The sequence below is a fragment of the Cebus imitator genome, unplaced genomic scaffold (genome assembly GCF_001604975.1).
Source record: "Cebus imitator isolate Cc_AM_T3 unplaced genomic scaffold, Cebus_imitator-1.0 Scaffold253, whole genome shotgun sequence".
Taxonomy (NCBI): Eukaryota; Metazoa; Chordata; class Mammalia; order Primates; family Cebidae; genus Cebus; species Cebus imitator.
Window position 1 is genome coordinate 560,113 of NW_016107568.1, and position 14,057 is coordinate 574,169.

At 38.8% G+C, this 14,057-nt stretch overlaps 1 protein-coding gene across 1 annotated transcript; it reads left to right on the forward strand.

Moving 5' to 3' along the window:
• The first annotated feature begins 307 nt into the window (after positions 1-307).
• On the forward strand, positions 308-13,692 carry LOC108282847 (membrane-spanning 4-domains subfamily A member 6A). The gene is given in 8 exon segments (XM_037727989.1): positions 308-335; positions 338-376; positions 1,759-1,919; positions 3,599-3,733; positions 6,345-6,401; positions 9,014-9,217; positions 11,193-11,294; positions 13,077-13,692. Coding segments are annotated over 8 exon segments (822 nt in total). The 3' UTR covers positions 13,173-13,692.
• The last annotated feature ends 365 nt before the right edge of the window (positions 13,693-14,057 follow it).

The following is a 14,057-nucleotide window of genomic DNA, read 5'->3' on the forward strand; positions in this document are numbered from 1 at the left end:
TTATTATGGTTAGTTGTATACAATGGAATATTGTTGTTTGTGTTTATTATGATTACTAGCAATATTGCTATTATTAGTTACATATTATTGAATGCCTCAAAGCAGCATAGGCTTTTTATAAATATTTTTGCTCATCTTTGTGACAATTCTCCAGCGTTGGTATTGCTCCTCTATTTAACAGATTAGAAAAATGAGGCTCTAAGACCAGACTGGCCTAATAACAGGTAACTTGTACATCTCTAAGTGGCAGTTCACACATAAATCTCCGTGATTCATGAATTCTCCCAGTCATAAGTTGTTTCTTTTAATGATTTTTGTGAAGTTGCTAGAAGTTTACAGAAAGGAAGTGCAGGCACATTTCACAAATCTACAATCTGTAAGTATCACATCCTGTATAGCTGCAAACACTGGAATAAGGAAGGGTGGATGACTTTCGGAAGACGAAGGTATGTAGAAACCATTGGTGGGATGGTCTGAGAACCCAGAGTTAAAACCTCTTGGGAGCTTCTGAAGACTCAGCTGGAACCAAGCGGCACAGGTAAGTAATGCTGAAAGACTTTTCTCATCTCACCATTTCCTTGCTGTGACCTCATTAGAGGAGTAACTTGACTTGAAACTCCTTGACAGCAGTTAAGAGACACTAGAGCATTTTGAAAATAGAGTGGGCAAATGGAAGGAGCATCTGTTTTTAACTCTGTTTCTGCTGTATTCTTATTGCATGAACTCAGTGAGTCACTTACCTAAGGTTGTGTAATTAACAGGAGAAGAGCTCTGGTCTCTTCAAATGTTTTTGGACCATTTGTAAACCAGGCAATCTGTGGGCTGAGAATGGTGCCGTGAAAAGGGATCCAAGTGAGCTCAGCAACAAATATCACAGCCTATTGGTCTTTATACTAAAAAGTGGGGAGGATCAAGGACACGAACCTATGTGAGATGACTCCAAGACTTGTTTTCATACCACTGCATGCAGCTGCTTTTTCAGCCTGAGTAAACAGGCTGGCATTGCCAGGTGGAAAAGCAGGAAGAGGTAGAATGATGTAGAGATTTACGCAGAGGCTTCACACTCAAGGAAAGCTGGGATCCAAGACTGGCTTTAGAGCTTCCCAGCTGTGTGAACAGGGTTGAACAATAAGGGTAACTGCAAATATTTCTTCATCATTAATTTTAGGCCATGCATTTATACAACATGTATACTATTTGTGTTCATAGCTTAAACTTTATTTGAATTTTCTTATTTATTACATGTTTTTACTAACTTAGATGCAAAGCTGTTGTAAGGATTAAAAGAACTCCAGGATAAACTAAAAACATGTCTAGTAAAATATGATAAACATATCTAAGATGAATGCTAATAAATAGTATGATTAGACAAAAAATAAATAAGCAGAGTTCATTTATTAGTCTCAAAATTCATCAAATATATGGCAATACAGTCATTGTCAGTAGGACTGGGGAAAGGGAGATTGTTGCATTTTGCAAATTTTGTGTGACCATTTGATTCTGGACATTGGGCCTCTCAAAATTGATGTTGCTGCCACCCTGTGATGTATTTATTATCTGTAATGGACTGTGTCAAACATGATGGAAAAATCCTCATGAAACCAAGGTTGTGTGGTTTTCACTGTTCTATACTATCAGTTTCTTTCTCTAATGGACAGGCTAAGCCTGGACTAAATGGTAGACTGACTTACAGTTTTTGGAGCCAGAACCAGGGAGCTCTGTACTTTTTAAGAGCTAAATCTATTTTTTCTTCCATAGTTGGCAGCACCATCATGACATCACAACCTGTTCCCAATAAGACCATCATAGTGCTCCCATCAAATGTCATCAACTTCTCCCAAGCAGAGAAACCTGCAGCCACCAACCAGGGGCAGGATAGCCTGAAAAAATATCTACAGGCAGAAGTCAAAGTTATTGGGGTAAATTTAATTCAGGACGTGTTGGAGGTGGGTTGGGGGAAGTTCCAAGGGATGATGTGTATCGTGGGACTGGGTAGCTGTTGTGAGTGTAGAGACTCTTAGACCCTTCATTTTTGCCAGAGCGAGTCCAGGGTAGAAACCACTTGGAGAAAACCATTGCAGAACTTTTCCATAAGAGGTTGTCTTAAAATGTTTTTTTCCCTTATTCTGAATATGGGAATTGATTTTCTGTTGTTGTTTTTGTGTTTTTACAACACAGTACTTCTCTAATTTTCTTTTACAAAAGTAATGGTGGTAAATAATTACGTATTTTATATAAATGTGTGTGTATATATACACATAAATATATACATATCTATAATATGTAATTATATAATATATATATGTGTATTTCACAATTGTGTGCTTAATAATTAACACTGATTTTTGCAAAGAATTTTCCCCTCACTGCAAATTACAGAAAAAATACACCTCATTTTCCTCTTTTCTCCTTACCTTTTTGAGAACGGAAATGATATTCACCTTTGGTTTGTCTGTCTTTCCTCTCATCCAGAATTTATGAAAGAAGCTGTATTGCATGAAGGAAGGAGAGAAAGAAGGGATCTGTATTGGACTGGGAGGGAAATACAGAGTTTTAGTTTCTAGAATTGCCTCTGCATTTATATGATCTGAGGTGGGGCCCTCTGTCTGACTGGGTTTCAGGACCTGGTGGGACTGGTTTCTTTGCCTCATGTACAATTGTGGGTTTCTATGAGGCTCATGTTACATAAGGTCTAGAAAACTTCTTGGTAAATGATAATAGAGCTGTAATCTCTGAGGTGAATGCCAGGAAGGAAACTGCCTCCTAAGACAGAGCTTCAGTTATACATGAGAACATGCAGTATTTGGTTTCTGTTCCTGTGTTAGTTTGCTAAGGGTGATGGCCTCTAAATGATGAGAACACATGGACACATAGAAGGGAACAATGCACACTGGGGCCTTTCGGAGGGTGGAGGGTAGGAGGAGGGAGAGGATCAGGAAAAGCAACTAATGGGTACTAGGCTTAATACCTGGGTGATTAAATAATCTGTACAACAAACCCTCATGAGGCAAGTTTACCTATATAAAGATCTGCACTTGTACCCTTGAACTTAAAAGTTTAAAAAAAAAAAAAAAAAAGAGCTTCCAGAACTTCAGTTACAGGGTTGTGGACTGCAGTTTCCAAGAAGGTGACCAGAGAGGGCCAAGCTCCATGTCCAGTGAAGTCTGGGGGATGAGGGGAGGGACTTCTGCACTGCCAATACTGCAGAGAATGTGGGGTTTTCAGGCACCCCTGTTTCCAGAAAGGTAGAAAGGCAATCCACTAGTCATGGACTCAGAGGTCCTGAGAGCTGGGAAAGAAGATCCCAGCAGCTGCTGTGAGCTAGAAGCAGGGGTCATGAGCAGACCAGGGCCTGAGAGGCAGAAATGCCAGAAACCTTGCTGAGCACCTGCCAGACACCCGAGAATGTGGCTTCTGTGGCAGAGCAGCACACCCTCCAGGATGTCTTTTTATATTTCTCACTCCAGAGTTTCCACAGGGTTTGTATCCTTGGGATCTTGCAGAAAATGATAATATATTAGCACTGTGGGAGAGGCAAAAAGGCTCAGTCTTTACAAATGCTGGCTTTAATCCTCAATTTCCCTTTCTCTTCCCACAGACTATCCAGATCTTGTGTGGCATAAAGGTGTTGAGCTTGGGGATTATTTTGGCATCTGCGTCTTTCTCTCCAAATTTTAATCAAGTGATTTCTACGCTGCTGAAGTCTGCTTACCCATTCATAGGACCCTTGTGTGTGAGTAGAGTTTCTGAGGAGGGCAGGATGGAGCAAAGATGGGAGGAAGATGCTAATAGCTTAGACTTTCCACCTGCCATATTGCTGGGTTTGATCTGCCAGAACCAAGGAGTCAATGGTGAAACTTGTTCTCCTGTGTGTGTAGTTCTGGGAGGATTGAGTAGGGTAGAATGACAGGAGTTGTCTGATTTCAGATCAATTTCTTGTCAGACTCAAATAAGCATTTCTCTTGAGAATCATCTTATTTTTCATCTTATCATCTTGAGCTATGATGAAGCTAGTGACTTCTCTCCAGATTTAGGGGGAAAAAATCCATGAATTAGGATTAAGTTGGGAAAGAACGTTTTATTAAAAAAAAAAAAAAAAGAGTGTCAATGGAAGACATCATACACTCACAGAGAAACCACACTGTGATCCCCCCATGCTTATGGGGATCATGGAGGAAGGAGAACTTACATTGCTGAGCATTTTGAAAATACTTTTACTGCACTGACTGATTCCCAGGGAAGGCTGAGTAGATATCTACACCTCAGTGATGGCCTGGAAATTCCTCTGAAATAGCTGCAGGTCTGGGGTTTCAAAAGGACTTCATAGTCCTTTTCTCAGAGAACTGCTTCCTCTTAGATTGATGCTTTCTCATAATTAAGCTTCTCTTTCATAGATGTTTTTTCCTTCAAATGTAAGAAAAACAAATAGTTCAGTAGCTATTTGTTTTTCTTACATTTGCTTATTTGATGCACCAAGAAGTCCACCTTTTTGTGTGTCTTGTCTATTTTTCTTCTCTTATTAACTAAACTTACATTTGGATTTGGATTTCACCAGCTTTCCCCAAATGACCTTTTTCGGTTCCAACATCCATGCAAGGCTACTACATTACACTATGTTACATTTCATCATGATGATTTCTCGGGCTCCTCTAGGCTTTCTCAGATTTTCCTTTTCCTTGAGGACTTTGATAGTTTTGGGTAGTGCTGGCTGAGATTTGTATAGAATGTTCCTATACATTTGGGTTTGTTTGATTTTTTTGATGTTTGAACTAGGTAAATCACCATTTCATCAAGTCGTAGCAAGGGTCATGCTACCAATATAATGTCACTGCCACAATTAACCTTAATCATGTGGTTAGGGTAGCATTTCCAGGTTTCTCCTCTGTAAAATTACTACTGTTTTTTCTCCTCTTTCTATACTCTTTCAAAACAAGTCACTAAGCACAGTCCACCACTGGAGAGGCATCTAGTCCATTTTTTTTTAAAGACATGCCATTTGTTTATAAAGACACATAACTAACTGCCTGGGTCACAGAAATCATAACTTTTCTTTGGATTTTGCCATTTTGCCCCTCCTTTTTTTTTTTAACTGTCAAAGAATTGTCTGTTTCTTAATGGCTCTAAATTCATTAGGTCACGAATACTTTAAAGGATGAAAACAATGTCTGATTTTTTAAACACAGCCTTGAAGGATTTCTGCCATTCATTCTTGTCTTTCCGTCTCTTCTCATTGACCATTTTACCTTAAGCTAGGGTGCCAGCAATGTAAGATTCATGTCTCTGACCTCCCATATCTGTTAACTTCTCCCATCTTTTACTTTCTTTTTAAAGAACCTAATGGCAACACTTCTCTATCTCTTCCAAAAAATTGAGGAGGAAGGAATACTTTCAAACTCACTTTATAAAGGCCAGCATTACCCTAATACCAAAGCCAGACAAGAACATTACAAGAAAACTATAGGTCAATATCCCTAATGAACATTGATGCAAAAATATTCAACAAAATACCAGCAAACTGAATTCAACCGCATATTAGAAGGATCATTCACCATGATAAAGTGAGATTTATTCCAGGGGTGCAAGAATGGTTCAACCTACATGCCAAGTGCCAGCTTAGTTGGGAGACCCCACCTAGGTGGCATTGAAGGTAATGAGAGGCAGACACCCACATAGAACAACACAGTGGATCTACCGGGGGGGCCAGCAGCCTCTCAAGCTGAAAGCCTCAGCATTCCAGGCTGAAGGCCCTGAGCAGATCCTCATCCATGTATTTATTCTCTCTTGAACAGGTGATTCTTATTAATAAACAGGTGTTCTGAATTTACTCATAACTCAAAAATATACCAAGTAGGCAGCTGTTACCCTCCTCCCACTAATTGCAAACTAAAAGGTATTCTCCACAAGGGAGCTATGGGGGCAGGGTAAACTTAATGTTTCTCAACACCTATATAAATCAATAAATGTGATATATCACATCAATATAATGAAGGACAATACCCACATGATTCCCCCAATTCTTTTCTCTTTTAATACTATTGCTTTCATGTTCTTTTCTAGAGAACATCTTACACCAAAATTGCCTCATTTTTATTAAGAAAACAAAATTATTTCCTGGCTTTTAAGGTCTTCGTTTTGTTTATTGGGTATATTTCTGCTATCTTTTTTTTCTGATACTATCTGAATGTTATATGGGAAAAAGAGACAAATCTATGTCTTTAAATGGTTCTTACCTTATTGATTCATGATAGTCTTTCTCACGACAGTTTTCTATGAACATTGTGATAGTGACAACACAGTTACTCTGCACGTAAAAACTGACCTGATTATTTTCTCTTTTATCTTAGTTTATCATCGCTGGCTCTCTATCAATCACCACAGAGAAACGGTTAACCATGTCTTTGGTGAGTTTGAGAACTATAACTCACAATCGAACGGATCAAAATATAACTTAGACAGGACTCATTAAGGCCAGTCTTTCTACTTTCAAAAGCTGAAAACTCAGTTGCAGAGCAGTTTGTTGTTGGAATTAGGAGCTGGGCCTGGATCCTCTGTATCCTTATTGAGAGCATATTTCTCCAATTATTGTACATCAAAGTCTGTATTCAGAGAATTACAATATTCCGTCTGCCCATGCCGAAGATGTGTCACAGAAAAATTGTGCTTGTTTATGATGTCCTTTTGTGATAATTGGCCTTCAAATTCAGGTTTTCAATGGCAAGGAAGCTGACAATGTTATAAAGAGGTCTATTTGTTGAGTTTCACTGTTTAAGCCCAGGTGTTACAACCTTTAAAAAAAATGAGTTGAAGTGTTGTTCCTGTGAAGTATCCAAAGTAGGCTACTACATTATATACAGAGGTGTACACAGAGGCTGCTACATTACGCTACATTACATTTAGTCCTGAGGTCTCGTCAGGCTCCTCTAGACTTTCTCAGATTTTCCTTTTCCTTGAGGACTTCAATAATTTTGGGTAGTGCTGGCTGAGTGTATTCTTTCATGTATCTCACCAGAAGTGTTATTTTGTTTGTGTATAAATTCTAGCACCCTAAAAAGTTGTCCTTAGTCATTCGTATTGGCTAAGAAAAAAAAAAAAAGCTTTACCTGTTTTTAATCCCTTATTCCAGCAAAAACTAGAGTTGGAAGTGGCAGAGAGAGAAAGGCTGGATTATGGGGAGCATTTCTTGTCTTTAAAGTTTCATTAAGTCTTCAATCAATGTTATCCCTCAAGGGGTTGATATTGGAGATTATGTGAGAGAATGTCATATAATGCAATTGCACAGAAACTCAATTTGAAGTCTCTGACTATAATAATCTCCCAAAGGAAGCAAGGAAGTGAGAGAGAGTGCTCAGAAAAAAAAAATGCCAATTCTTTCTTTTTCTCATCAGTATTTAGATATCATTATTTGGAACCCTCAGTTAGACTCCACACGACTAACTAGATCTGTGCTGTTCAATGTAAGTTTCTATGATGATGGAAATGAAATGTAACTTTCTATAATGATGAAAATGCACCACAGTTGTAAGTACAATATTGCCATCACATGTGGCTATCAATGGTGTGAAATCTAGATAGTGCAACTGAATAAAAATTTCACTTAATTTTACTTTAAATATAAATAGTCAGTGTGACTATTGGCAACAATATTGAGTATAGCCTGGCACAAGGGTAGTGTTTCCAAACTTCTAGGAGGAACTATCTGGGCCTCTTACCCCTGAGAACAATCCCACAGTAAATGGGCAGGAAGCTCAAGGATGCAGGATGTGGTCTCAGGATGGGCTCAGACTCACCAGAGACATCCAGGCTTTAGTGAGTTCTCCTCTTGTCACACATTGTACCAGCCCTTTCTGAGATTGCAGAAGAGTGCCGTCTCAAGGCAAATCTAGCTTATTCTATTCTTATTCTAAGAAATATATACTCTGGGCATCAGGACTACCACTGGCTACTAGGAGCCCCAGGAGTATACGCTTTAGTCATTATGTTGGGAAATCAGGGTCCCAAAGCATCAACTGGTGAGTTCCTAAAAGAAGAAGTGCCCTTGTGGGATTAACTAGCACTCTACTGTACAGCTGTGGGGTGTGCCCTGGAGGCTGCCTACCTATAACTGTAGCTTTCAGAATGCCCTTAGCTCAATTCTCTTTTCTGTGTGAGTTTTAGTAGAAAGGAAGTCACTTCTGAGATGTTTATTTATTCCCTTCACTTCATCAATGTAGAAGTGAGAACCAGAGTGAGAAATAAAACCAAGGAACTGAGTATCCAAGGGAATAAGCTGAGACAGGTCTAGTACTGTGACCTCAATATTCTGACCTGCAGTCCAGACCTTTTTTTTCTACTTCTGCTGCCTTCCACACGTTATACCATCCTTGGGCCTGCACCTAGTCCTCTGTCTACAGCCATCCCATGCTGCCCTCTATTTGGCCAATCATATGCCCACCCGGGTTCCAGGGCCTGCCTGAGACTTAGAACCACCCTCTCACTCATCTTTGAGAGGTGTGCTTTTGAGAGAGGAAATGGGCATGCAAGCATGAACTATTAGGTTGATGCAAACATAATTGTGATTTTTCACATACGGCAAAACCACAATTACTTTTGCACCATGATAATAAATTATCTACTTTTTCTGTGTGGCTGATGCTTCCACCAAGGGTTTCTGAGTTGAGCAAGAGAGAAACTGCACCTGGTACATTGCCACCTTTGCTTTGGGTCATGCTCTCGTGGTAATGTTGCAAGCAAAGCCTCATGCAGACCCTACTATCTGTCCCAGAGAAAGAATTTAAAAGAGTAACATTCTCTACTGCATCACCTAGGTCCCACTTAAGGGGAACCAGTTCATATATTCATTCATTCAGCCAAGATTTACCTCGGAGAATCCGAGATTTTTGCTGGGCACTGGAGAGGCATATAGCAACAAATGATCAACCCCAGACCTCCTGAGGAGACACATAAGGGAATAACTTACAACTTAATGGCAAAGATGTATAAGAGAGATTCTGGCTCATTAGCATTTCTCTTTCAGGTACACGGCAGCCAGGCTGGAAGCATTCTGAGCGCTCTGTCTGCTCTCATGGGTTTCATTCTCCTGTCTGTCAACCTGGCTGCCTTAAATCCTGCCTTATTGCAGTGTGAGTTGGACAAAAATAATATGCCAACCAGCAGTTATTATTACCATTATGATCCACTTGATACCTCCTACTGCTATACAGCTAAAGCCAGTCTGACTGTAAGTATTTTTAGATGGGACGTTCTAATTTCATGAGGTAGTCAAAAGCCTTGATTTCTTGTTATTCCTTCTTTTGAAAATCTCTCTGTTTGTTCTGGTTTGGGCATATGGGGGGAAGGCCAAGGTTATATTAATCTAAGGGGACTACATGGATGAGATTAAGAGGATTACATACTAATAGAGTAGAATTGAAAATGTTAAATAAGGTTGATGATGAAAAACTTTTAACTTATTGTTTGTAGAGTTTCTTAATTATCAAACTAATCCAATTTTGGAAAGTTAAATATGAGTTTGTCAAATTGAGAATCTTGGTACACGGAATGGCGTATTAAGAATGGAAACAGAGCAGAAAGACCTAGATGATCAGAATATGCCAACAAGGAAACCTAGTATGTGTGTGTGGTAAGGAGTTTATTTGGTTTGAGAAGACACCAGATTCAATACTAAGAAAAAGAGAATAGGAAATATGGGGTTAGACGGTAAGGGCTTCTCCTAATGATCACAATAACAAATAATACTGATCAGATGAGAATGCGACATTATTGTTGCTTTTCGTTATAGCTGAAAGAAGTATGATATATTAAATAAGGAGATAAGAAATAGAGGGAGACAGAGAGTGTAACTGAATGATTGCAGGAGAATTCGATCTCTTTGGAAGAAGAAAAATAAGGAAATTTGGCTAATAGAAATAGTATGTCAGAAGTTGAAAAATTAAGGAGCATGTGCATGGTCAGCAACACATTGTGAGGAAAACAGGCAACATAAGAGTAAAGCAGTTGCAGAATATTTATTGTCCTGTAATCATACAAATGAGATAAGACAAGAACTCAGCAAGAAGATGGATGGATAGAAAGGTCTGGTCACAGTCATGCTGGTACAGCACTCATTATAAAGTGGACCTTGCTCTCAAGGTAATGGTATAATGAGAAAAAGTACAAGTAAATGAGGCTGACAGTAATTAGTACAAATTAACACCTGGTACAGCCAATTTCTCCTTGGGAAAAATTCTGAAGACAAATTTCGGAGAAATTTGGGAGTGACAAAGTATAAATTCACAATGAGACAATTTTACATTGGAAATAAGAGAGATTCTGTTGATCTTGCTTGCTGGAACTATTTCTAAGGAATGGAAACAAGTTGTATCTTCTCTTTAACTATGTGAAAATGCCACAAAACAAAAGTTCATGTGGTCAAATTATTTCCTTTTATTATCAGATGGCCAGTTCTGCACAAAGAATGTCTCAGGATGGAAATGATATAACCTATCCTTTTGAGTTGGTGTTGGTGATTAGCAACTCTGAAAGTTTACTACCTTCATTGTTTTTTCTAAGGCTTCCAGCCACCACAAAAAAAAAAAAAAAAAAAAAAAAAAAAAAAACAACAAAAACCAAGAACAAATCCAAAGGGGTTCAGATACCTAGACACATAGACACATAGATGGGGATGTCAATACTGAATTTTATGAAGGACTTGCACAGTCAAAACCTCCTTGATCCTCACAAATCTCTGAGAAAGAAATGTTAGTTTACGTATTTCGTACATAAGGAAACAGGAGCTAGAGAAAGAGAGAGACTCGTCCAGGCTTACACAGCTACTAAGCAGTAAAGGTGAGGCTAGAATTGGAGCTGCTGATTCTCAGTCCTGGGAGTTATGGCACCACGTGGCTTTCTTACTGAGTGGACAATGTCATCAGAACTATCGATGTCTCAAAGAAGTAAGAAAGAAGTGTATGAAGTGGATTAGTTGATTTAGTTACTACTTATCTCCCTTTCTCCTCTCAGGGAAGTGAATGAGTGAAGGAGTTGAATTTAGACAATTGTGAGGTGTGGGAGGAGCAGTTTTGTTTTCCTGATGGTGTCCTTACTTCATTCTCTAATGGTTGAGGTGGTCTTCATCTCTATGGTCACCTCTCAACTAGGCATGAAGGCTTCGGCTGACCCAGATGCCACCAATTTTTTTATTTCTTGACTTTCAGGGAACTCTGTCTCTGATGCTGATTTGCACTGTGCTAGAATTCTGCCTAGCTGTGCTCACTTCTGTGCTGCGGTGGAAACAGGCTCACTTTGACTTCTCTGGGGTGAGTGTGCTGGCTGTACTCACGTAATCTTGTCTAAGTGTATCTTATCTCTACACTGTGTTGAGCTAGCTATGTCACCAAGAGTAGTGGAAGGATTGTTTGACAAAGGGCTTATATCCAAAATCTACAAAGAACTAAAAAAGATTTACGAGAAAAAAACAAACAAACCCATTCAAAAGTGGGCAAAGAATATGAACAGACACTTCTCAAAAGAAGACATAGAAAAGGCCAACAAACATATGAAAAAAAGCTCATCATCACTGGTCATTAGAGAAATGCAAATCAAAACTACGTTGAGACACCATCTCATGCCAGCTAGAATGGTGATCATTAAAAAATCTGGAGACAACAGATGCTAGAGAGGATGTGGAGAAATAGGAACACTTTTACACTGTTGGTGGGAGTGTAAATTGGTTCAACCGTTGTGGAAGACAGTGTGGTGATTCCTCAAGGACCTAGAAATAGAAAATCCATTTGACCCAGCAACCCCATTACTGGGTATATATCCAAAGGATTATAAATCGTTCCATTATAAGGACATATGCAAATGTATGTTCATTGCAGCACTTTTTACAATAGCAAAGACTTGGAACCAACCCAAATGCCCATCGATGATAGACTGGACAGGGAAAATATGGCACATATACACCATGGAATACTATGCAGCCACAAAAAATGATGAGCTTATGTCCTTTGTAGGGACATGGATGAACCTGGAAACCATCATCCTCAGCAAACTGTCACAAGAACAGAAAATCAAACAACACATGTTCTCACTCATAAGCAGGTGTTGAAGAATGAGAACACATGGACACAGGGAGGGGAGCATCACACACTGAGATCTGTGAGGAGTGAACTAGGGAAGGGACAGTGGGGGATAGGGAGTTGGGGAGGGATAGCATAAGGAGAAATGCCAGATATAGGTGATGGAGATGGAAGCAGCAAACCACATCGCCATGTATGTACCTATGCAACAGTCCTGCATGTTCTTTACATGTACCCCAGAATCTAAAATGCAATAATATATATATATATATATATATATATATATATATGTGTATGAAAAAAAAGAGTAGTAGAAGGAATATCAGCCATCCATGAAATACACATGGAAGGTCATTTTCCTGGTAATGGAAGGCAGAGAAGGAAAGCAGATGGCAGTTGAGTAGCTGACAAGCTGAGAGTTCACTGGATATAAAAAAAGTTAAACATGAGAAATCAACTGGTTCCATCTTCCCATTTTGTCAATGGAGGGAATGAGACTCTGGGAGGTCAAATGACTTGCCTGGCATTATGCTATGAGTTCGTGCCTGTGCTGAGGACACTAGAACCCAGCTTGCCTCCCTCCTAAGCAGAAATAATTTCTGCCACAACCGCTAGTCTCTTGATTAGTATTGACTCGGTAAAGGGCATTTACACATGTGACTAGATCCAGTGAATGTCTTATGCTCTGCTTTTCCTCCTGGTGATCTTAAAATTCTTTTTCCTCTTAAAAGATATATTAAACATGTATTGTTGAATCAAATTTCATAGGATACCACCCCTATGGACTCATGGCTTTATTTAACTGAATTAAAAAGCCTTGGTTTCTCCAAAATTTTATTAGAGGAATAGAATGAATACCAGGGTGACAAATTGCAGTATTTGAAGAACCTAGTGATCTGCTCTACTTACCTTGGATTAACTAAGAATTCTATGTATACAGTTGGAGAAAATGGTATATGTACATCTATCTTGAACCTGAATGAAGTCTGAAGACCTAACATACTTTGTCTCTTCCAGAGTGTGCGTTTCCTACCTCACAGTTACATCAATAATTCTGGCATATCCTCAAAGATGACTCATGACCCTGGATATGAAGAACTATTGAATTCTTAGGAAAAAAGGATAAATATTCATCGGAAAGTTGATTTTTATGATAACACAGAAAACCTAACCATTATCAAAAAGCAAACTTAAGTTTCCTAAATGTAAGCTTTTAAAGTAATGAACATTAAAAAAAAAAACAACAACAACATTATTTCACTATCATTTAAGGTATGTGTTCACTGGAGATCTCTTGATTTGCCTGACATTGACCCAGCAAAGGCACAGGCCTGCAAATTACCGTTTACTAGACTAGTCAAATAGTCATAGACATTTCCCAGAAAACTAAGCAGGATGATGATTCCAAAAACACAGTGAAGCAAAGGATGCAACTTTTTTTTTACCCCTGAATTGTCAACAGGAGTTAACTGATTCGTTGTGGTGTTTAGACTCCTTTGTCATGGGTGCTAGTGTTTTATCGCATGTATTTTACTCGTCAGTGTATAAAGGCAAGACCCATGTGATGAAGCCTCATGGTGTATGGAAGTAGCTAGCTTCAAAATAAAACCTTTGAGTGCATATTTCATTTTAATTCTTATTTTTTTGTTTTTTTCTTTAAATACAGAATAAGTCAATTATGACAGACATAAACCCAAATTTGAACTCCATTTTCTCCCCATCAAATAGTCAAACAAAACTAATGAGTGGACAAAAGCTAACCAGGAATATTTATCTGTTATGAAGCAACAACCAGTTCATTCTTATTTTCTTATTTCAGAAAAGACCAATTGTTTGTGTATAAATGTTAAGTCTTAGTGTACGCACACAAGTGCACGTGCACACACACACACACACACACACAAAGGAAAGTATTTCGATTTTACATGAGCTCCATTTCTTTGAAAGATATGGTCATGTTTCTCTGCTCTGAACCACTATACTCACTGTATCAGATAT